The sequence below is a fragment of the Agelaius tricolor genome, unplaced genomic scaffold (genome assembly GCF_023055355.1).
Source record: "Agelaius tricolor isolate 1412-34295 unplaced genomic scaffold, bAgeTri1.0.p SCAF_9, whole genome shotgun sequence".
Classification (NCBI taxonomy): Eukaryota; Metazoa; Chordata; class Aves; order Passeriformes; family Icteridae; genus Agelaius; species Agelaius tricolor.
In genome coordinates, this window is record NW_027269269.1 from 6,483,054 (window position 1) to 6,505,302 (window position 22,249).

A 22,249-nucleotide genomic window follows, 5' to 3' on the forward strand; every position below is an offset into this window, starting at 1 on the left:
GCACAAGGGCCATGGGTCAAGCAAGCTGGACCCCTGATGCCCCACACTGCTCAGTCATCACCCACTTTATGGGCTCAGCTTCAGGCAGCACCACTTGGCTTTTTCTCAGCTTTGGTTTGTCAGAGAGCTCGTTTCAAAAACGGTGCAAAAGGGACAGTGGATAGCCTGGGGTTTGGCTCAACAGTGTTTATATACATTGGGCTGTGAGTGCAGAGAGTCTGGGGGAAAAGGAAATGCAAACCAATGTGAAGACAGGGTAAGAGATACTAAGCAAGGTTGGTTGGACCTTGCTTCCTTTTTATGTCTGATTAGAGTAACTGACTTTTAGTTTTTGAGTAAGGTGATGTTACTTTTCAATTAAAGGCTTATATAATGTGTGAGCTATTTCAGGTATCTTGGCAAACTTTGTGAAATGAAAATCTTAACCAAGGAGTACTGGTCTAGTCCTGACGTGCCAGCTGTCTGAACACAGGTCAGGGCACTCCAAGAGTCTCTCCTCCATGAAAACATTTGTTTGGGGAGCTGCCCATGAGAGGTATTCATTTAGGCAAAACATCTTGATTATTGATAAGTGATATCCAGAACTTCGATGGCATGTTTAAGGGCTTGGAAGCAGGGCTGGAGACTTGAAGAAAAAATGTAACTCCCTGTCTAACAATGACTGGTTGTGTTGATAAAATGCATGAAGTTAAATTCCCTTGAAAGAACAGTGGCTTGGGAAGGTATGCTGAAGAATGTGCACACCACAAGCTTCAGCTATTGTACAACTATGCAATTTCAGGTTTTCCTTTGGCTTGATGGGCCCAAATCCAACAGTAGTGTCCAGGCAAAGGTGAGCTCAGGGGTAGGATGACTGGAAGGTGTCTGGACGTTACAGGTGAGTCATGAGAAGCACAACTGCCTTACTAGTTGTTTATTTTATATAGTCTGCTCTGTACAGAGCACTTTTTGGATAGAGTTTCCAAAGCCACTGTTTTCTCTGCAGTGACTTGAGAAACACCTACAACTAAACATTTGGTCTTCTAGAAATCAGGATCTATCTCTATGGGAAATCTGAAAGACTCCCTACTACAGACAGAGGTAGTTTGGGGAAAGTGTATGTGGAGGCAAAGCTGGGTTTGTATGGAAGAGTTAACAACTGATGAGAATCTAAAAGATCTGTATCCAGATGGAAAAAAAATCACATAAAAGCAGGATCTGCTCTCCCTTTACTGATGATATAATGTACAAAAATACTACAATGATTAATAAGAGACAGTAACAATTTTTGGGTGTAGATAGATATGGAATACACTAACATTACAGGTCACTCCAGGACAGTCTCTGGTGAAGAAAAATACTTAAAGGACTTTTTGTTCAGTCCTTTCCTACCTGCCATTGCTTGATAGGACATTTCTCCCTTTCCTAAGTGTCCTTTAAATTTCACAAAAAGAGCATGGGCTCTGTCTGTTAGTTTAATTTTCAGAGAACAAATAGATAATTGGACAGTATTTCCTCCCCACAAAAAAAGCCAGGATGCGCTTTTGGTTACAAGGATCAACAGAAATTTATGTCAGCTGCATGAAAACACTACAAAAGACTCATTTTGCCATATAGACAATATCTTATAGCATAAAAGTTGTGGGAACACTGTACAAATAAAACCACATTAAATGCTGATTGGAACAGGAGTTCTTCATTTATACTGCTGTAAAAACAATATTGAATGAAATGTAAACTAAGGTAATGTAAGGGTACACCAATCTTTATTCCTAATTTGAAATATAAAGATGCTTTGGGAAGATTTATTAACTATGCAAGTTAGACCATTATTTGAATGGATTCTCTATTTATCCATATTCACTGACTACCTGATTTTTTACTTTTAAGAAGGAGCAATGTCTTCTGTAAAACCACATGCACTCAGAATGAGATTTTTGTGCTCAGAATACAACTTCAGTGTTTCTGAGAGGTGTTTACTGCAAATACAGTGACTGGTTTTTTTACAGGCATTTCCAATATGCTAAGTTTCATTGTGTGGTCAATATGTCTTGTCAAGGAAATCAGAGCAACAGAAGCTAAATATTTTTTTATTGTTTTGTACTATTAGAGTAATATAAAGTACCAGCATAATTTAATTTACAACAGAAAAAAAAGCAGCATATTTTATTTGACCTAAAGTTGTCATTTATATACAGAAATGTCCATTTAACTAAGCTTAAAAAACCCCAATCCCAAAACCCCTTGATTCATTACACATGAGGTTCTCTGGTTTTCTTTTCCTTCACTATGAAATGAAAGTATGACCCCCTTTTGGAAATGTAGTTTAGGTGGTTATATCATGAACCCTGTTTTTTGGATCATCCATTTTACACAGTCACTACAAGATATCGGAGTCCTGCATTTTAGCAGATACAAAGCAGTGATGAATCTCATGTTTTAAGAACACAACACATCCAGTCTGCCCAAGCAAAAGTCCTTGTGGGTCACAAGGAACATCAAAGCAGTGCTTGGTGGTTTAGACTGTAGGATGAAGCTATTGAGAATCAAAAATGTTTCTCAGTAACAGGTTATTGAAAAACAACCCCGAACCATCCACCAAGTGCTAAGATGGATAAGGCATCATGGTTGCTCTAGATATAAATTTTGTGAAATATCAGTTTGAAATGTTAGAACACTTGGTGCAAAAAAAATATGTTTCTTCTAAAAGCGTGCTGGATCCTTCCAAGTCACACCCAGGGTTTCCATCCGGGAAAGAGACGGCTCAGATTTTTAGGGTCCATGGCCTGTTGGATGAGGAGGTTCACCTGCCCTCCCACACTGAGCACTGTTCCCTCCTCAACACCTTTCAGCTTCTCCTGAAGTCTCATCAGAACACGCTCAGCCACCTTGTTAAAACTCTGGTCATCACTGCTGGCAGAATAAAAAAAGAAAAAGAGGTGCAACATGAACAACATCCAATGAGAAAACCATAAAGCAAGGCAACAGTGCAGGAAGAGGAGGGTAAGAAAAGATCTTGCACCTGGCTTTTCTTTTAGGTTCTTGTGGATCAGTACCAAGTGTAGAGCTCATGTCAGCCTCATCCTCTGGCCTCTGCTGCAAATATAAAGCTTTCAAGGGGTTCATGGTCCAGTCGAAAAGAGGATCATAGAGCAGCACCTACACAGTAAATAAACCTCTTTTTAATTTCAGCTGTTAATTACAGCTAGTTCAGTGCCATAGCACTAGTGGAAATGCTCACACTAACCACAATATTAGGAGGGTGAGTGTTTTGGTTTGGCTTTTTTTTTTTTTTTTTAATCAATAGAATTGGGCTAAAGTGGTTCGTAAATTATCCAACAAAACTGCCTCTGGGCACTTGCAGCTATTTGTGTTGTTCATACTTCATACAGTTTTGCCACCAGTGCCATCTCAGCAGTGAATTTTTTAATACACTGCTAGGCACTCAAGAGAATCATTAGCTTTTAATGCACAGTATAACCTGCTTTCAAAAATCAGTTTCATTCTCTTCTTTGTAACTTATGCAAAGAGGATTAAATTGAATCAGTATTACTCCTGTTGGGAAGGTTGCACCATGGCTAGAAGCATGTAGGTGTTCAAGAGGGAGAACTGCCTGAAGGAAACAGTTTCCATAGAAAATGCAAACTGGTTACAACTTTATCAAAGATTACATGAATTAACAAATCTGACCAACACCATTATGTTCTAATTCAGTACAAAACACTCTAAATGAATATTTGGTGCAGTGACGCATACAAAGACAAGAAACTGAAGACATTCTGGCAGGTTACTATCCAAAGGCAAGAAAAAATGCTTACCTCTACGATAGTCAACAACGCTTCTTGAGAATTTCTCATAACAGCCATTGTTTTCTCACAGCATCTAGAAAATATTTTACAGTATTTTAGGTTATTTTGGTAAAATGAAATGGTATTTTTGTAATTTAAATAATGAATATTTGTGCTCTACTTAAAGTGTAATTTCTAACATAGGAGTTAACCTCTCTGATATTTTCACCTGGGGGGGGAGGGGAAAAGAGAAATTTAGACATGTAAAACCAAGAGAAGACTGTGTAGTTCACTGATTATTATTTCTCTGTGGAAAGGGATGACCTGCTTCACTGTCTGGAATATTTTGATATGCAGGATTAACCACTGAGTTAATACTGCCTATTAGGGTGTGCCACAATGGCAGCATTGCTTGGCTGGATGAAAACATGTGCTGGGGTGCTCTGGAATTGGAGAATGTTGGTAGGGCTGTTTTCCATGAAATGAGCAATTTCTGAAATCTTCCCAATGAGTTTTGGTACAGAAGTGGTTACCTGCATTCACTCCCAAGCAAACTAAGCTCCTGGAAGGAATGCCAAACTATCCTATGAGACAGGGACTCCTGTGAAAGGGTTTGGCATCTGTCTACCTCAGGATGAGGACACACACACACCAAAGTTAACTGAACAATTCACAGCCAAGGGCCTGTTTACCACTGACACCTGAACTGTTCAGTACAAATCAGGCTGGCTGAGGCAGAAACAGCATCTGCACCAGTGCCTTTGATACTCATTTACTTCAGCTGAAGCCCAACAAGTCAAGTTTTTCTGTATCATGGTTTCGGAAGTGATTCCAAACTGTGAGTTTGACAGCATCATCTTTCGACCAGAACTGGCAGTGACTGCTCCTTCGTGGGACAAAGGTGTACTAGGAACTACTTTTTAGCCTTAATTGCTGCCTTAGAAAGACAACACCTACACTATGTGACTTTTTTAAAGACATGGAATTTGGGGATTGCAAGCATTACTTCACGAACATCATCCAGGTCTGGAATGAGAAATGTCCTGCTATTTAGGAATCCCTTGGGTCATTCACAGCAGGTAGGATGGAGGTTGACTGAAACTCAACTCATTTAGGATTCTTCTGTTTTGCAGTCCAGATCTATTATGGGATTTAGATTTTGCACTTACAAAGTAATATAAAATATGTGATCCAAAAGGGAAAAAAATACTCCAAATTACATACATAAAACTAAACAGAAATTAAAGTCAAAACAAATTGGTTCAAAGACATTTAACAGCTCCAAATATATAGTATAGCTGTGAAAGAAATACATAGTTCTGAAGGAAAAAAAAATCATTCTGAATCAACATTTAGCTGTGGAGCCTTTGGAAACACTGAGCCCTCCCTGAATTCCACAAAAGGGTGACATTAACCCATTGGCAAGTGAACAGTATGAAACACTGAGCAACAAAAATTAGCTTGCAGCTGGTTATATAAATACAAACATAGGAGTTAAAGGTCAGTATTTAGGTTTGGGTGTTACCAGCAGAAATCTGAGTCCCCTCTCAAGCATCAGAACTATTTAACATGTGACAATCAAAAAGCTGGAAGTACTCTGCTGCCTCCTAAACCCTGTGCAGTTCAGGAGCACTCACCTCCTGAAGACCCCTTCCACACCGGTGATGCCCATTCCATCCACAATGTCCCTGGTTAGCCTAAATGGAACTGTCTCTGGTGTGGGAAGGATTTTGCCTTGCTCAAAAGCAACCCCTAAATGAATGGAAAATAAAAGTTTTTTTAAAAAAGTTAAAGTAAACAAAAATTAAGGTTCTCTTGCTGTCCTACTTACCCAGATCGATATGCACCAGTTCTGCTGTTTGTTCATCTATCAAGATATTCTGAACATGTCTGTCTCCAAGTCCAAGAATGTAGCCAACTGAAACAAAAATGTAAGTGGTGAAACCATGTCATAAGAACCACAGAAAGCTTAAGAAAGATTACTGTGAGAATATTTCTTCTCCCATATATAGTGTTGACTAAGGAAAGAGCAAATACCATTCCACAAATCCAAAAAAGAAAATGCTGACTGAATGAAATTGCAAAAAGTTTATTCTCATACAAATGTGTATTGTTTTATCTGCTCCACAGGTTTCTTCCCCATTTCTACTTGTAGATCAAAGATTATCAAATAATATTACATCTTTCAAAAAAATTTAAAAATTAAAAGCAACTGCATAATAAAATCAGGGTTTTTTTATTATTACTAACATTAGCAACCCCCTCCAACAAAACAACTGTTGTCCAAGTCAGTTTTAAAAATCTCCAGTGATCCAAATTATAAGATCTTTCATGTAAGCCTATTTCAGTGCTTTACTGTCCTTAAATGTAGAAAACCTCCAAACTACATCTCCCTTACTGCAATTTACACCCTTTACTGTTTTTATTACTTGATGGACATGACAGCAGTAGTATTTCCTACAAAAATCTTTCCTCTGAATTGTACTAAACTGCAGATTTACCTTTTTTTTTAGTAAAAAGGGAGTGCACAAACATGTTACCATCTAAAATGGGATCTACTGCAATTTCTGAGATCTACTAACAAATGTCTTCCAGAGACTCAGTACAGAACTGAGTCATCCAGAAAAAAATCCACAGTACTTACATTTAAGTACTTCTTTTTCTTCATTATGACAGGGAAAACAAAGGCTTAATAACCAAGCTTAAATAACCATTTCAGCCATGGATAATAATGCCAGTACAAAGACAGTAAAAGATTGAGCTTTTCAATTCAGCTAAAGCATCAGAGGCTACACATAAAATGAATAAATTTTAAATCAAAACAACAGAAATAAAATCAGGCTAAAAAACCCAAAGTACCAGAATCTAAGAAAACAAACCACTATATAAACAAAGAGGAGCAGAATTTCATTCTTCCTTCTGCAGCAAAAATGGGGGTGTGGAGGAACAAATTAGAAATCTTAATTACAAAAATAATGCTGATGTTCTTGCTGGCCTTTTTTGCCCCCTACTATGCCTTTTTTGACATGTGCCAAAAGCAGGACAGCCATTATGTCTGAAATGGTAGAAACTCTTAGGTTGTGTAACCTAAAAAGCCACTGTAATTAATCCAATACCTATAGAAGATGTAGCCACACTGCGAGTGTATGCCAATCGCTTTTCAAACCACACAGCTGGGTCCAGGAATTTCTCCATACAGAAATACCGGAACACAGGTTGAAAATTCTCACAGACTTCCATGAAGATTCTGTATTTCTCTTCAGAATGTTTCTTTTGGGCATCCTTTAAACACATAAGAAATATTTTACCCAATTGCTTCAGAAGGAAATGAAGTCTTCCTTCCTTTCTATCCACCTCCCCTCCATCAAATGCTGGTATCACTTCTTTCTCTTTCTGAGCTAAGAATTATTGTCATTTTTTGCAGCAATTATTAATGCCCCTAACTATCTGTCTTACTAAACAATTCTATTTTTATACACAACTCAGAGGCTAAAAAACATGGGGAAAAACCACTCCTATTTCCTTGATGCAGCAGGTGCATGTATTTTATAGGCATGTAGAGATAAATGGATCTTGTTGGGAGACACTTCCTTTCTTTGCACTCTGTTCTGACACCTCTGCTTATCTGATGGCCTCATGTCACTGTGAGAAAGTCATCCTCACTCATTCCCATGCAAATGCTTCACCAAGCATAAAAATACACTTTTATCCTGTTACTACTATAGCAATTTGAAAGGAAATAGATTCTTGCACAATCATGGGCATATTAAGTAACAGCTATACTTGACTGCAATTTTGTAAATTTATGGTGAGAAAACTTATCAGAAACTTATGATCATAAACTTAAAATCATAAACTTATGATCTGTGGAACTGAACTAATAGTTTGAATATCCATTCATTCTAAGCCACTGGTCACATTCATTATTAGATATACCAAAGGTATAGTATGTAGTTCTCTGGAAATTCCACACCCCTCCCCCCAGTAAATATTATGAATCAGCTTTCTTTTAGTTTTGATTTTTTAAGTTATTTGGACTCACCAGAATTATTTTATGACATTGATAACTGGAGTAATCCTTTGGCCTGTATCTCTTGTGAGCTCCTTCTTCAGCATTCACAAGGAACTCTCCAATGGGAATTGTTCCTGAGCACCACTCCAGAACTCCACTTCTCTGGGAAAGGGGAACCACCTGGAAAAGCAAAACCACAGAGGGGAGATTATACATGGGGGAAGGCTATACACACTCAACTATGAATACACACCCTGCAGAGCATGGGTGCACATTTCTGCTTGTTTAAAAAGACAAAGAAGGCCAAACCATGCAGCTGACACCTCAATATATTTTCTAAATACACATGTATACATATATAAAAATCCACACAAATGTTTTCACCTAATAATTGCAATTTTTTCCTAGCCCAGTGAACCTTCCACTAGACCTGTAATGATTAGCTACTGCCTGTTTCCTTCAATTTTCTTTTCTTATGGAAGTCTCTATATCTCACAATTCTATTTTTCTCACCCATTCTATTTTTCCCTGCTGTCGCTCATTTTAACACACATAGAAACCTGAGTCTTGCTTGAAAATTGTTCAAAAAAAGTGACTTTAACTCCACCTGAGAATTCTTAAAATCACACTAGCAATTCAGATAAGCACCTTTAGAGATTCCAGAGTGCACATTTCTTATTTGTCAAAGAGAAGAGCTTATACTTTGAGAGTACTTATTCGGAGGTCACCTTCACAGCAATTATTATAATGCCAAGTACATTAAGGGAGGAAGCAAACAGTTCCTGTTTAAATACACTTTCTGGATTCACAATAAGAATTTATTGCAATTCTTACTCCCAATTCCAATTCCTATTCCCAGTTCTGATTCCAACAAGGTTTGGAATTGTATTCCCAATTCCAAAAAAATACAGTTCAAATTCTGCATGAAAGATCCTAGATGGGACTTCTGAATTTATTTGTAAGGAATGTTGCAAGACTGGAAATAATTATTAATTAAGGAATATCACAAGGCAAATTAATGAGAATTCATAAACAAACTTGTATGTTCAAGTTTAATGACTAGGAACTTACAGTTTAATGACAGTGTATTACCTAATTTCTTTTCAATTAAAAGTTCATATAAAGAAATCTTTGAAGAGTATTTAAATATATATTAGGCATCAATAAATTTATTTTAATGATTTGAAAAAAATTAAATTGTAATAAATATATTGTTTATTCCATACCTGAAGGCACAGTGACTATTTTAATAGCCCATAAATAAAAATCCTTTTATATTGCATTTGGGTTAAAAAGAGGAGAAGAGGAAAATATGCTTTATTTCTCTACTGCCACAGAGAAAATTTAGTGTTCGGGGTTACCTTGTATCTTCGGATATTTAATTTCCTCTTTCTTGTTTCAGTGTTTTGCTGGAGCAATGTATTGCACATCTGGAAAACTTGTTGCATGACAGCATCTTGTCTCAGGTCATCACGCCCCTTCAGCATAAACAGAAAAAGCAGTTGAAAAACACTTCTCAGCATCCATTTCTTGCTCAGCAAGTAAAAGAAATTATTTTAAAAATTGCACAAAACACAAGTTACTTTTCCAGAACAGTCACTTGCAATTAAATGTAATTAACAGTTGCTTTTTTTTGTATGTATTTGGTTTTCTGTTAGTGCTCAGCTGCTTAAACAGAACCATCATTAACTTAAATCATCACTTTTTTTTTTTTTTTTTTAGACAGATGTTGTTTGATTCAGGTTTCTATCAACCTAAATGTCTTATGGTTCTCTTTTTAAAAATAGGTATTTGATTCACCATTATTTAGCAAGCCAGCACACAGGTGAAGCAGCATCAGCTGGCACTGCAGTTCTGATTGCTGGATGCAGATCTAGTGATTCATGCTTCTCTTTAAAGCTTTCAAAACTAACCCATACTTAGCAGCAAAACAGAATTCTCCCAGCAACTGCCCAATGTTTGTGTTCTAAGAGAGAATGAAATCAGCTGAGTCTGAGAAGAAATAAATTTTTTTTAGATATCTTTACTTTAATGTGCACGCTTTTGATTGTCTCTGAATTGCAAATACTTTTTTATATGTGGAAGAAGAAAGGAAGTATTTAACACAATATGTTGATGGTTCTTATTTACAGAACACTTCAGGTCACCAGCTGAGACATGACCAGGCAAGTCTGGTAGTTGTCAGGTAAGCTACTAGATATTAATTACACGCACTGCTGAAAAAATAATTACAAATATATTTAATATAATTACTTATTATTTATATTATATTACTTATTAATACTTCACAATTTTATTTATTAAGGCATTCCTCGACTAAGGAAACTGACAGTGAAGTGTGAAAAATCTGCTCATGGTACAGAAATGATAATGAGAAAACTGACAGGAGAACTTAAAGAAAAATTTCCAGCATGCTAAGTCTCTGAGATATCATTCCAACTGACAGAACCCACCTTAACCAGCTGCCTCCTTTCTTTACCATCTGATCCCACACAATCTATTATTTTAGGCAGATTTATGCCTCCTGCTAAACGAAATTCTCGCTTGAATGAACTTATTGTCACCAAATTTTCATATTGTCCTGTGGGATCCACCTGAAATTAAAAATACATTAAAATAAATGTAAATATTACCTCAATTTCACTCAGACAAAGCAGTAATAAGTTCTTTGCAAACATCATTAGCAGACTATATACTAAATATTAATATGAGCACTCCATCATCTACAAAGATAATACCACAAAGGCTATAAAAATATGATGAGCAAAGGATTTTTTTTCTTTTATTCCTCCTTGTTCACCTCATTGGTAGAGGGGACGTGGTACTGCAGACTTCCACTAAACAAGCTGTGACACAATGTCCCAGCTAGCACTGTCCCACGAAACTGCTCACACATAGCTGGGGAGCGTTAGGCTTAGACTAATCTAAGGACCAAATCTCAATGCCAAACCTGCTACAGGGTACAAGATCTATACCTCAGCCACCCCCTGTATCCTCATGCCCCAGAGGAATACTGCCCCAGGAGGCTACATCACAGAGCTGCAGCCATTGCAGTCAGTCTGTACTGGAGGAGAAGGAAGGCAAAGAAAAGAACGATCCAGTTGTACAAAGGAGCAACACCTGGGGACAACTGAAGCCCTACCAACAGATGATATTTAGCATGGGTGGCAACTTCTGGTTTGTGAAGTCAAATACCTTAAAGCAGTCCCTTGACTTATTCAGCTTTATAGATATAGCCTGAGGGATTTCAACACAAGGAATTCTGGCCTTGCAACATTTCAACTTATATGCTGGTCAAAAAAGCAACTCTATGCTTCTGAAACTGCAGTTTCCCAGGTGGAGTGTGTGGTATCAAAGAGGGAGTGCCTGTGCACCCATCCAGCCAATGGGAACGGATCATTGCCCATTACTGAATGGTAAAAGCACAGGAACAGCAGAAGAGGCACACCTATTAATTCTCACACCTCCTGTGATATTCAGTTGCCTCCCTGAAACTCTGAGCTAGCGCCTACAACACAGGAGATTCCCATTCCCAAATGCCCTGGGTGAGTTAGGGAGCTCACTATGATATCACCTTTGGATAATGAGAGACTACTCAGAGGTAACAGTGGCAAACTGTCTTTGTACAATAAACCACTATCCAGCACACATAATGCCTGGGATCATGGTCTTCTAAGGAAACCATCTCAGCCTGCACCTCCCACCTGACAAGGAAGTATCCCCATAGGTGGACCTGTAAAGACCATGGGAATTGGATGAAGAGATGACTGCCATTACAAAAGCTTGAAGATGGTTCTATGATGATGGTACTATAATGTATATTTTTCCAACTTCAGTCACCTTAATTTCCATGGTAGGAACAGCAACATCCTCCAAGTTCTTCAGTTTAATGATTGGCTGGTCAGCTGGAATACTTATTCCTTCTGTAATTAAGAGGAATTAATATTTTTAAATTCAGAGCTATAAAATATTTGACAAAACCCAGCTTACATTGCTTTTGGGACCCAAAACCTCACTGCATATTTTACTGAGCTGATGAAGATGACCGCAGGACAACGGTGATTTTTAGAATTTCATACTAAGGGTCTGAGCCCTACAGTGCAAGTAATTTCTATGACTTCTAATCCAGACTACATTCTATATCTATCAAAAATAGGACACAATGCTACTACCTCTTTTAACTAAACATCAGTATTTAAAATACACTTTTCAATCTGAGAAAATAAAACCTATCTTCATTATTAAAACAAAAACCAGTTTTCCTAAGACTTACTTCTTTCAGATTTCCACTGAGTACAATCTAAATTTGCTAATGTGATGTAAGCATCACAAAGTGCTTCCATGTCTCTAACCATAGGAGCTCTTCTTTTCCTTACAATATTCATTATCGTGCTGGCAGCTTCCATTCTGTCCTAAAAAACCCAAGGAAAACAAACATCAGATCTTGTAAACTATATTTTTTAATATTAAAGATGCATCATAACATGCAGTCAATTAAGTACAATTGAGATATGTCCTATGAAAACAGAGCAAACTGCAGCAATGGACAGCCCTTTGTGAGATGATCTGAAATAATTATAAGAAAAAATTCTGTGCTGTCTGATCTGAGATAATGAGTAATGTAAAATATTATTGGCAATGGAGAGGGAGCAAACCTGTCCAGGCAAAGCGCAAAAGACACGCAAAAGTTCTTCAGAAAAAAGGACAGACAGATTTTTAGAAGTTCTTCCACCATCTGCCTGCTTCTGTTATTTCCTCCCAGCTGAAGAAAAAAATCTTATATGCAAAAGACAGAAACGTGTCCGTGCATTCCTTCTGTGCCTGGCTCTGAGAGACTTTAGCATAATTCCAATCCTAAATGGGGGAATCAGAAAAGAACTACAGATGTGAGAGAAAGGCCAAAAAAAAACCCACATAAAAATGTGGTGAAAAAAATGTATCAGTGTGGGGGGTAAGAGGACAATGACAACCAACCATGTCTGGCCTACAATGATGGAGGAAAGAAGGGGCAACACTTTGGATGTGGGATGATTCCAAAGACAGGTTAAACAAAAATTAAGCAAAACCAACATTATCATGAAACCACAGGTCAGTATTACCTATCAGCATGACTTTTAACAAGGACCGAAAGATGCACAAGGCAAACTGCTTAGATGGAACACGTTACCACTCAAAGCAGAAAAAATACCCAATTCAGTATGTACTTTCAACAATAAAGCCACTCAAGTCTTTCTTGCATCTAAAATCCTTTTTACAGAATGACACATCAGGGACTTTTATCACAAGAGTCTGCAATAATCACGGCTATTTGTGGCACAAAACATTAACCGTATTTTCCTCAACCCTGTAATGATTTCTTTCAATAATAATTACCTACTTACGCACAAAAAGGGGTTTTTTAATTATTAAAAGTACTGTTTCCCTCTTACTGCTTCTTAACAAAAGTCTGCTAATGAGCTCTATACTAAAACAACCCTCTACATGTTTTGGGTTTTTTCATTTTTTAACAAAATTAAAGGATTGAATGTGATTAATAGAATAGAAGGTTTTGTAGTCACCACATCAAGCTGGGAGATCTCTTTTGGTGCATTTTTAATTAACTTATTTCTTCTTATTGCATCTGGTTTTGTGAGGAGTTCATCTTTGTTAGCATTAGCCAAAGCTAATATTATAAACAAAGTATGATGTGGATGATCCAGTGAAATTCGAGACAATAGCTGCCAACAAAAGAAAAAGATCCCATTATTGAAAACAGTACAGAAGAGGAAAAAAACCCCAATACTTAATTAACATTATTATTTCTTTTGAACTTCTAAGGTTCCTAAGATGAAATAAAAGGTAATACTTTTCCACAACTGAAAAAACATTCAAAGTACATTTCTATAACTGCATAAAACTACTCTGATATTACAAGAAAATCAATAAAGTTGACTTTTTAAGTTAAGAAATTAAAGAAGTCCCCAATCCTCTTCCCCCACTGTACTGATTTGGCATCACTCATTTTTAATACACTCTTATCACCAATGTAACTTGTTTAGCTGTAACTGCTCAGAGGAAGGTAGATATTGCTTAGAGGTAGGCACTACCAAGCCAGTCAAGGTATCTTTAGATAAGAAAAGCAAAAATTACATTATTCAGAACTTCATGAAATCCTAAACCACCCATCATCTTAGTTCCCATTCGAGCAGCCAGCTGGTACATCAGAGGCAAGAACTTGTATGAAGGGATCTTCTGGGCATTTTTCTGTAGGAGAGAAAACTCAGTTAGAGAGCTGTACTAAACAAAACTAGCTGTACTAACAAAAACTGCAATAATAATAATAATAATAATAATAATAATAATAATAATAATAATAATAATAATAATTTAAAACTAAGAATTATCATGGCCTATCTGATCAAGCAGCAATTCAGTGAGTATCATATCATCTTGGCCCATGCCTCCTAAATGTTGCAAGTTCTTCATAGGAGTACTGTTTTCTATTCTACCTTTCACGGCTTTTCACCTGAAAGTATATGTAATATAAACAAGAATAATGCTCCTAAGGATGTTGAAAATGGGTAGATTCCAAGGTATGTGAAGAACAAGGGGACCACAGTAAACGATTGTGAGATATGTTTAACCATACAGACTTATCAAATTAAAATGCTGATTAAAGTTGAATTAAAATGCATTGAGAACTACAGGTCCCACTGATGAAAAACTAACTGATAAGCAATGACAACTGAAAAAAGAAAGTTTTCAGGAAAAATTCAGGAGCTACATAATTCATCTTCTAGAAATACAGGAGAAGATGGATAATTATTTGCCAAAGCATTAGGAAAAAAATGGAGCAAACATATACCTTCATCATTTCATTGACTCTGTCAACTCCAGAATTTTCAAGCCACAGGGAACAGAGTCGGAATATCCACATATCATGTTCTTCTCCACTTAGTAAACAGCTGATGTAGTTCTCCACTGCTTTACACAAGAAGCGTTTACGGTCCTCGGTCAGGGCTTGTATTGCCCCTTCATCCAGCTCCAGTTCCCGCTGAACCTTCACTGTGTATCTATATGAGCAGATGTCATGTTTAAACAACAAATTATTCCTTAATTTCTCAACTTACTGCAAGGCATTCCCTAAGTCTCTCACTATTTTAACATTTTTAAAGTTGTTCTGTATGTACAGGCACAGTAAAATAAACAACTAAGAAACTGTATTGTGGGAGCTACTCCTTAACTGTATGTGCACACAGACCCACTGCTGTAAGTAAACTTCCTGTCTTCTGTCTTCTTGATTTAATCTCAATATTGGTAAAAATGTGAATACCCAGTACAGACCATTTGTGTAAAAACTTCAGTTCCCAGCAGCTGAAATTCATCCTTTTCTGCTCACTTGCAGTTGCTCTTATTAAATCTTTAAGAATTCTATAATAAATTTAATTCTACTCTCTCACTAAATGTGAAATAGAGAAAAATGCCAACTCATTTATTTACACTATGTAACATTTTTGTCAAATAAACTGAACAGATCCAGGGAATACACATGAATTCCAGGCCATTATCATCCACACTGTGTCTCTGGCTTAGTTTTGGCCCACACTATCCAGCACATGCCCAGCCCATGTCCGGGCACAGTTCAGAAACCATTCACAACAAGCACTGTGGATCTGGCCACTGCTTTGTGGAGAAGGGAAAATGCAGCTGTAGGGATGTGACCTACGCTGCACCTGTTGCCCAGAAAGTAGAGCTGGAGCCTGTGACAGCTCCAGAGTACCCAGTCTCCATTTAATGCTCACCTGTTGGTCTGAACCCTACGCTCCCTGATGAGACCAACCTCCTCCTTGGCCTTCTTCAGCAAGGCCTGCTTATTTTCAAACTCTGAGGATTTCATGTAATTCTCAATCCGCTGGTACTGATTATCAGAGAAACGAGCCAAGGAGAGGAAAGCCTTCATCTTTCCTTTCTTCAATTCATCACTGCTGTCTCCACTGTGGCTTGCAGCAATTTCCACAGCCTAAAGGAGAAGTTACAATAATGGTAAGATCAATAATCAGATACATAGTGCTGCATAAAACTTGATGAAACTCTATTCTCACTGAAAAACAGAATGGTTGAGGCTGGAGGGGACTTCTGGAACTCATCTTGTTCAACTTCCTCCCTGCTCAGGGTCATCTGCTTGAATAGATTATTTAATATTGCCTGTGATAGAATAAATATGAATACAAAATGAATCTAACAGGCTGAATATTTTTCTCCTAAGTGAATTTAATCTTTGAGAAATGTTTCAGTGCAAATAGTCAAAAAATATTATCCTGTATGAAATAGCTTTAATAGCCATACAGGAATTTTCCATGCTTTTATCTTTTACAGTAACAAGGCATGAAGTTTTAAAACAGTCTTATAGCCTTGTATCACAAGCTGGTGAGAAAAAAAATGGAAGACAGTCCAAAAAGTGCCAAAAGTAAAGGAAATTATATAAGAAAGTCATGGATTCAAATCATCAGAGTGAAGAAAGAATATAGATAGCAACAGAGAAAGGCAACTATGTTGAGTTTCATAAATTAGTGTGAAATAAAGAAATGCAGAGCAGGCAAATATTAATACAAACATTTCTATTACTGGCTAAAAGTTAAAAAAAAATACAGCACTTTGAAACACTAGACCAAGACTTTGCAGCATCTCAGGGGTGACCTTATCACTGTCTACAACTGCCTGAAAGGAGGGTGCAGCCAGGTGGGAGGTCAGGCTCTTCTCCCAGCTAACAAGAAGTAGGAGAAGAGGACATAACCTTAACCTGCACCAGGGGAGGCTCAGGTTGGATATTAGGAAGAATTTCTTCACAGGAAAGGTGATCAGACACTGGAGTGGGCTGCCCAGGAAGGTGTTGTAGTCACCATCCCTGGAGGAGCTTAAGGAAAGACTGGACATGGCACTCAGTGCCATGGTCTGGTTGGCATGGGGATGTTGGGTCACAGGTTGGACTCCATCATCTCAGAGGTGTTTTCCAACCTGATTGATTCTGTGGAAATGCAATGCTGTACTAAAAAGCTGTTGAGTGAATAATCTGTCCTGAGAAGGAAGAGGTAGGGATAGGGAACAGGAAAGGGAAACTAGACTAGTAGTTGTAATCACTGCACTTCTGAGCCAATAAAAGACATTTCACTGTGATTTCTACAAAGCCATTTTCTGAACATTTAAGAAGATGACAATGTTACACAATACAATGTGAAACCATAATATTTATATAAGAAATCATATTTTCAATACAGAAAAATAAAGACTGCACTGCGAAATCTACTTGACATTTTAACACTGTATTTTAACACAGCATTATCTCACAGAATGTACATTTCAAAGACTGGATGCACCTTTTCTAAGTATTTCTGCATGATGACTGTAGGGTTTTCCAAGCATGTTTCAGCTAACCAGGTTCCACAGAGCCTCAGGCACTCTGTATACATCAATTTCAGGTGAGCATCAGTCTCGACCTTTGAAAAAGCAAGTTTTAGAAAAAAAAAATTAAAGAGAGGGAGGCATAAAACAAAAACATCTTTTACATATGAGGTAGGAAATTTCTAAAGCCTTTAAACCCTGAATAGAATTCAATCACTGAGGCCTATTACACATAATGCATCTACAAAGTCATTTTCCATCCACATCTAGAGTAGTCAATAACCTTAAATCACATTCACATTCTATGTAAGGCAAAAGGAGAGTGCACATTTTAAAATACCTGTTTGAACAATAAAAAGCAGAATAAACCAATGACAAAATGTAATAAAAATTTTAAACATTCACAGCGTGTTTTCAGAATTGTATTTTATAAATATCCCCATTTAGTCTGAAGTACCATAGACAATTCTGTAGGTAACAGTCAGGAACCACAATAACCATTGTGTGATGATCAAATTCTTCCCACAGACTTCTACATGGAAACTTGATATAAGTGTTTTGAGAAGATGATGGAGCACGTTTCCAAAGGGCTTTTCTCCAGACTGGATGTTCAACTTTAACTGTAGAGTAGGATAAGTTTGCAAAATACTTCTAATATAGGGTACATGTGAAAGACCATGTGACCAAGATGGCAACACTGACTGTGAAACATATATGTGAACATCACAGGCTGTGAAAACACAAATTCTCCTTAAATAGACAGGGTAAATGTAAGGAAGGACAAAATTTTTGGAGGGCCTCATGGCCTCTCTATGATTCATGGAGAGATTACAAAAATCAAAAGAGCAACAACTCTTGATTTTGCCCTGGTATGTACAGAGAACTTGGCCCAAAATAATGCAGCTTTTCTGAAGAGTGATATTCCTTAAGAACATACATAGATTCAAAGCAAATGGCTTTGAAATTCTCAAAGAATGCCACCACAGGTAAATGCAAAGGTATGGACATAAAGGCTTTTTTACCACAGTGGTACATACAATTAAGTTCTAGTCAAGTATTTGTAGACCATATTTTAACAAACATCATCCCGAGGGATCTGTAAAGGCTGGACTGATGAGCCAAGGCCAACTGTATGAGGTTCAATAAGGTAAGTACCAAGTCACAACAACTCCAGGCAGTTGTGAAGCTGCCCAGCAGAAAAGGACCCGGGGGTGCTGGTCAACAGCAGCTGAACACGATCCAGAGTGTGCCCAGGTGGCCAAGAAGGCCGATGGCATCCTGGCCTGGATCAGCCAGGTGTGGCCAGCAGGAGCAGGGCAGTGACCGTCCCCCTGTACCCAGCACTGCTGAGGCCACAGCTCCAATGCTGTGCTCAGTTCTGGGCCCCTCAGTGCAAGAGAGACATTGAGGGGCTGGAGCGTGTCCAGGGAAGGGCAACGGAGCTGGGGAAGGCTCTGGAGCACAAGTGCTGTGAGGAGCAGCTGAGGGAGCTGGGGGTGTTCAGCCTGGAGAAAAGGAGGCTCAGGGGGACCTCATCACTCTCTGCAGCTGCCTGACAGGAGGGTGCAGCCAGGTGGGGGCTGGTCTGTCCTCTCAGGCTACAAGCAGTAGAACAAGAGGAAATGGCCTCAAATTGCACCAGGGGAGGTTTAGATTGGATATTAATCACCAAAAGGATTGTCAAGCATTAGAACAGGCTGCCCAAGGAAGTGGTGGAGTCACCATCCCTGTTTAAAAGGGATATGATAGACATGTACATGTGGTCCTTTAGGGACATGGTTTAGTGTTGGACCACAAATAATGAATTCTTACACTTGCCAATCTTACAGACTGTTTTTGAAAACTCCTAACAAGATTTGCTAACAGTTTTTGCTTTCAGACATTTTGAGAGTACAACCCAGATTTAGAATTTAATATTGCAGAGGGGCTTTTAATTTTCTTCTACAGGAAAACTTCTGAGAGTGGAATTAGGATCTTAAGTAATTTAATTCCCGTAAGTTCAGACATTATGTAACACATACCTGAAACCAATCTGCATCTAATTTTTTTATCATTGTTTTAAGTATATTCAGTGCAAGACTCTCTTCCTTTTTAGCCCAGAAAACCTGAGCTTCTTCAAGTTGCCATTCAGAAACTCCATTTCCATTTGGATTGTGTTGTTTGATTTGAAACATAGCTCTTTCTGGAAGCTGAAATTGAAAAAATAATAATGAACAATTCTTTAAGTAAAATATCTGTATCTCACAGCAAGTTTTGTTTTTAGACTCTGCCTCCATTTTCTCTATTTGTGCAGCATAATCTGCCCATCCAAATAAAAAAATTATTTGCAGCAAAAATATGAAATCATTTTTCTATATACTTGCAGAAAATCCTGATTTGCAACAAGAATAGAATGGAATCAAACCTCACAAACTCTAAAATAAAGTATCTATGTTTAACATTTTAAATTGGAGGTAGAGAAATTCTATAATCAGTACCTACCAAATTAATGGACTTATAGCTTAGCAATTATTATTACATTATTACATGCATTACATACATAATTACAGACCACAGAAAAATAATTACAAAAATGGCACCACCATATACTAATTCTTTAGCATGCCTACATTTTCACACTTATACCTGGTAAAGTACCATCCTCACTACTTAGTATGACTGTGACAGCATAAGGAGCAAACTATGCTTTTAACAAACTTGAAGTTCTTACTGAATACCCACTGCCACAGTGCTGGTGGCTGGGCAGGCATGAGACAAAAATATCTGAAATCATTCTCCCCAACAGCTTCAGAGGCACTGAATAAAGTGCCTCTGCAAATTCATGAAATCAAAGACAGCGCTGTTCTACTGATTTCATCACTATTCATAAAAAGAGTTAAAATGAATTCATAAAATGAATAGTGATGTGTGAAATAGCGAATAGTGAAATCAAAGTTTAATTTAGTTTTGCATATGTGAAGTGTTAAACACCTTTTCAGGTTCTGTATTTAGCTGGAACTATTTTCTGTAGAGTTCCTTGGAGGATACTGTTGTTCTGTAAATTCCTGTGGAGTTACTGATCCAGATGCAGCACCTAGAACAAGCCAAGGCTGACTCTGGGCCTTAAATGCATCAGCAACTAAAAAAACCACCGACAGTGCAAATCCCAGAAAGTCATTCACAGCAAGAGATTTACCACAGTGCAATGAAGTTTTGAGAGTATGAAGCTTTAAAGACAACACTAAATACAGAGATGCAATGAAGTTGCCTCTGCAGTTTTACCCTGGAACACTACAACATATGATGCAAGTGAAAGTTGGATATGTAAAACTGCACCAAAATGAGAAACAGAGCTAGAAGAGCACTCTTCAGTAAAAATGGAATTTCTGTATTATCTACCTCATTCAGTGGCTTACACTTATGAACAAAATTCAAAAAACATGCTCATAAATACAATTTATTAATAAATTCTACATAATTTAAGTCTCAGATTGATTTACTGAATAAACTTAGAATACAGTTAATCATTAGTACTGTTAAAAATTAAGTTTTTTATAAATTAAAAAAAACCTAAACATCTGTTCCTGGTCTTTCCTGAAATTTGTTACCTGAGTATTTTTAGCAGTTCTTGCCAATCTAGAGAGCTCCACCAGATGTTTGGTCAGGAGGTCTTTAATACATTCTCTTTTGGTGTTTTCACTCTCCTTTTCAAGCAAGATTTCCAGAATTACAGTGCGCAGAGCCATGACAGGTTCCTGGAAATGGAAGTCACTGTCCTTGAGAAGCTCGGACTGTCTCTGCCATTTCAAATAAATGTCATTCAGTTGTTGAGCAGTAACAGATCTGCAATCGTTCCCAAAAGAAAAGGGACTTGTTATTAATTTTCAGTAAATATCAGTGAAATGAAAGATGAGTAACAAGTTATCTGCTGAGAAAGTTCAAAACCTACACTGCAAGAAATAGTGATAAAACCCTACAATGGTTACCATATGCAGACTATACTGGAAGCCTTCCAGTTTTAACAAACATGAAGTACAACAACACTCAGGTGAACTACTCCTCTGTAAATATTCTTGATTAAGCATCAAAAACTTGTGTTAAAGGTCCCTCAGCAAAGGAAATGACACTCAAACACAGTGCTGCTGAAAAGACTGTAGGGTGACTATTTACTACCAAACTGACAGAACTATAGCAGAGAAAATTCAGTGTTAATAGCACTACAGAGATAAATACCTTTCTGTGATTAAAAGGCAATCTTAAGAATTTAAGAATACTGATAGTAATAGAGGTCCATGAAGAAAATTATTCAAACTGAAACAGCTTTCAGTAAAGCTTTGGATGTCATTAGGGAAATGGAAAACATTTTTAGAAAAGAAACTAAAAGAGGAGGACTCAGTTACTTGAGTAAACCAGAAGCTAGGAGATATGACTGCTACCTTGGAGTATGAGGGAACTCAATAAAAAGGAAAGAAAATAGTTATTTAAAACACTGTATTGGCATGATATGAAATAACTCAAACTAGACTGTGAATTAAGCCAGCCTGGAAATAAAGATAATATAAAATTGTCCTCATGTAGAGAAGGTAAAATCCTTTTTATTTTCCATATGAAGTTTGAGATGTTGATGAATAAAATCTGTTGTGGTCATTTTAAGTTTTCACTATGCTTGATTACTAAAAATCCTGCAAACTGAGGAAATGTTATGAAACAATCTTAAGAAATCACCTGGAGAACAGCAGGCCTGCATTTTCCAACTCTCCAATCAGCTGTAGTCTGCAAAGGGTTGGATATAATGAATAAACCGACTCAAGACTGCCCTTGCACAGCTCTTCTACTTCATTCACTCTGTGGATTTAACAGAAAAATAGTAGATTATTTTATTTAATATCAGCAAGTAATACCAAATATCCATAATATAGTTTCGATACAGTGAAGAGAACTTAAACAGCAAAACTCTTCAGTCTAGAGTTACTTTGTACTACCATTCAAATTAAAAAAAAAAAAAAGATTGTCAATACATGAAAACCCAGTAAGGACACAGAAACTCCAAAATTGATGTGATACCTCAGATAAACAAGAGCACTCAGCATCAGAATCCACTTAAGAGGTCCAC

At 37.4% G+C, this 22,249-nt stretch overlaps 1 protein-coding gene across 2 annotated transcripts in view; it reads right to left on the reverse strand.

The window, feature by feature from the left end:
- Nucleotides 1-2,054: 2,054 nt before the first annotated feature.
- ATM (ATM serine/threonine kinase) overlaps nt 2,055-22,249 on the reverse strand; it is a 57,230-nt gene continuing 37,035 nt past the window's right edge. The window contains exons 45-63 of one of the 2 annotated variants that reach the window (XM_071434137.1): nt 21,862-21,981; nt 20,745-20,979; nt 19,179-19,346; nt 17,133-17,252; nt 15,561-15,778; nt 14,624-14,831; nt 13,909-14,022; nt 13,338-13,496; nt 12,053-12,191; nt 11,620-11,702; nt 10,233-10,373; nt 9,141-9,257; nt 7,810-7,959; nt 6,884-7,049; nt 5,599-5,685; nt 5,405-5,519; nt 3,798-3,861; nt 3,002-3,138; nt 2,055-2,889 (exon numbers count right to left, since the gene is read on the reverse strand). In XM_071434137.1, coding sequence (XP_071290238.1) covers nt 2,709-2,889; nt 3,002-3,138; nt 3,798-3,861; nt 5,405-5,519; nt 5,599-5,685; nt 6,884-7,049; nt 7,810-7,959; nt 9,141-9,257; nt 10,233-10,373; nt 11,620-11,702; nt 12,053-12,191; nt 13,338-13,496; nt 13,909-14,022; nt 14,624-14,831; nt 15,561-15,778; nt 17,133-17,252; nt 19,179-19,346; nt 20,745-20,979; nt 21,862-21,981 — 2,722 coding nt within the window. In that variant the 3' untranslated portion in view covers nt 2,055-2,708. Of the gene's footprint in view, nt 2,893-3,001; nt 3,139-3,797; nt 3,862-5,404; nt 5,520-5,598; nt 5,686-6,883; nt 7,050-7,809; nt 7,960-9,140; nt 9,258-10,232; nt 10,374-11,619; nt 11,703-12,052; nt 12,192-13,337; nt 13,497-13,908; nt 14,023-14,623; nt 14,832-15,560; nt 15,779-17,132; nt 17,253-19,178; nt 19,347-20,744; nt 20,980-21,861; nt 21,982-22,249 lie in introns of both variants that reach the window. The other variant, XM_071434136.1, reaches the window with a different exon arrangement.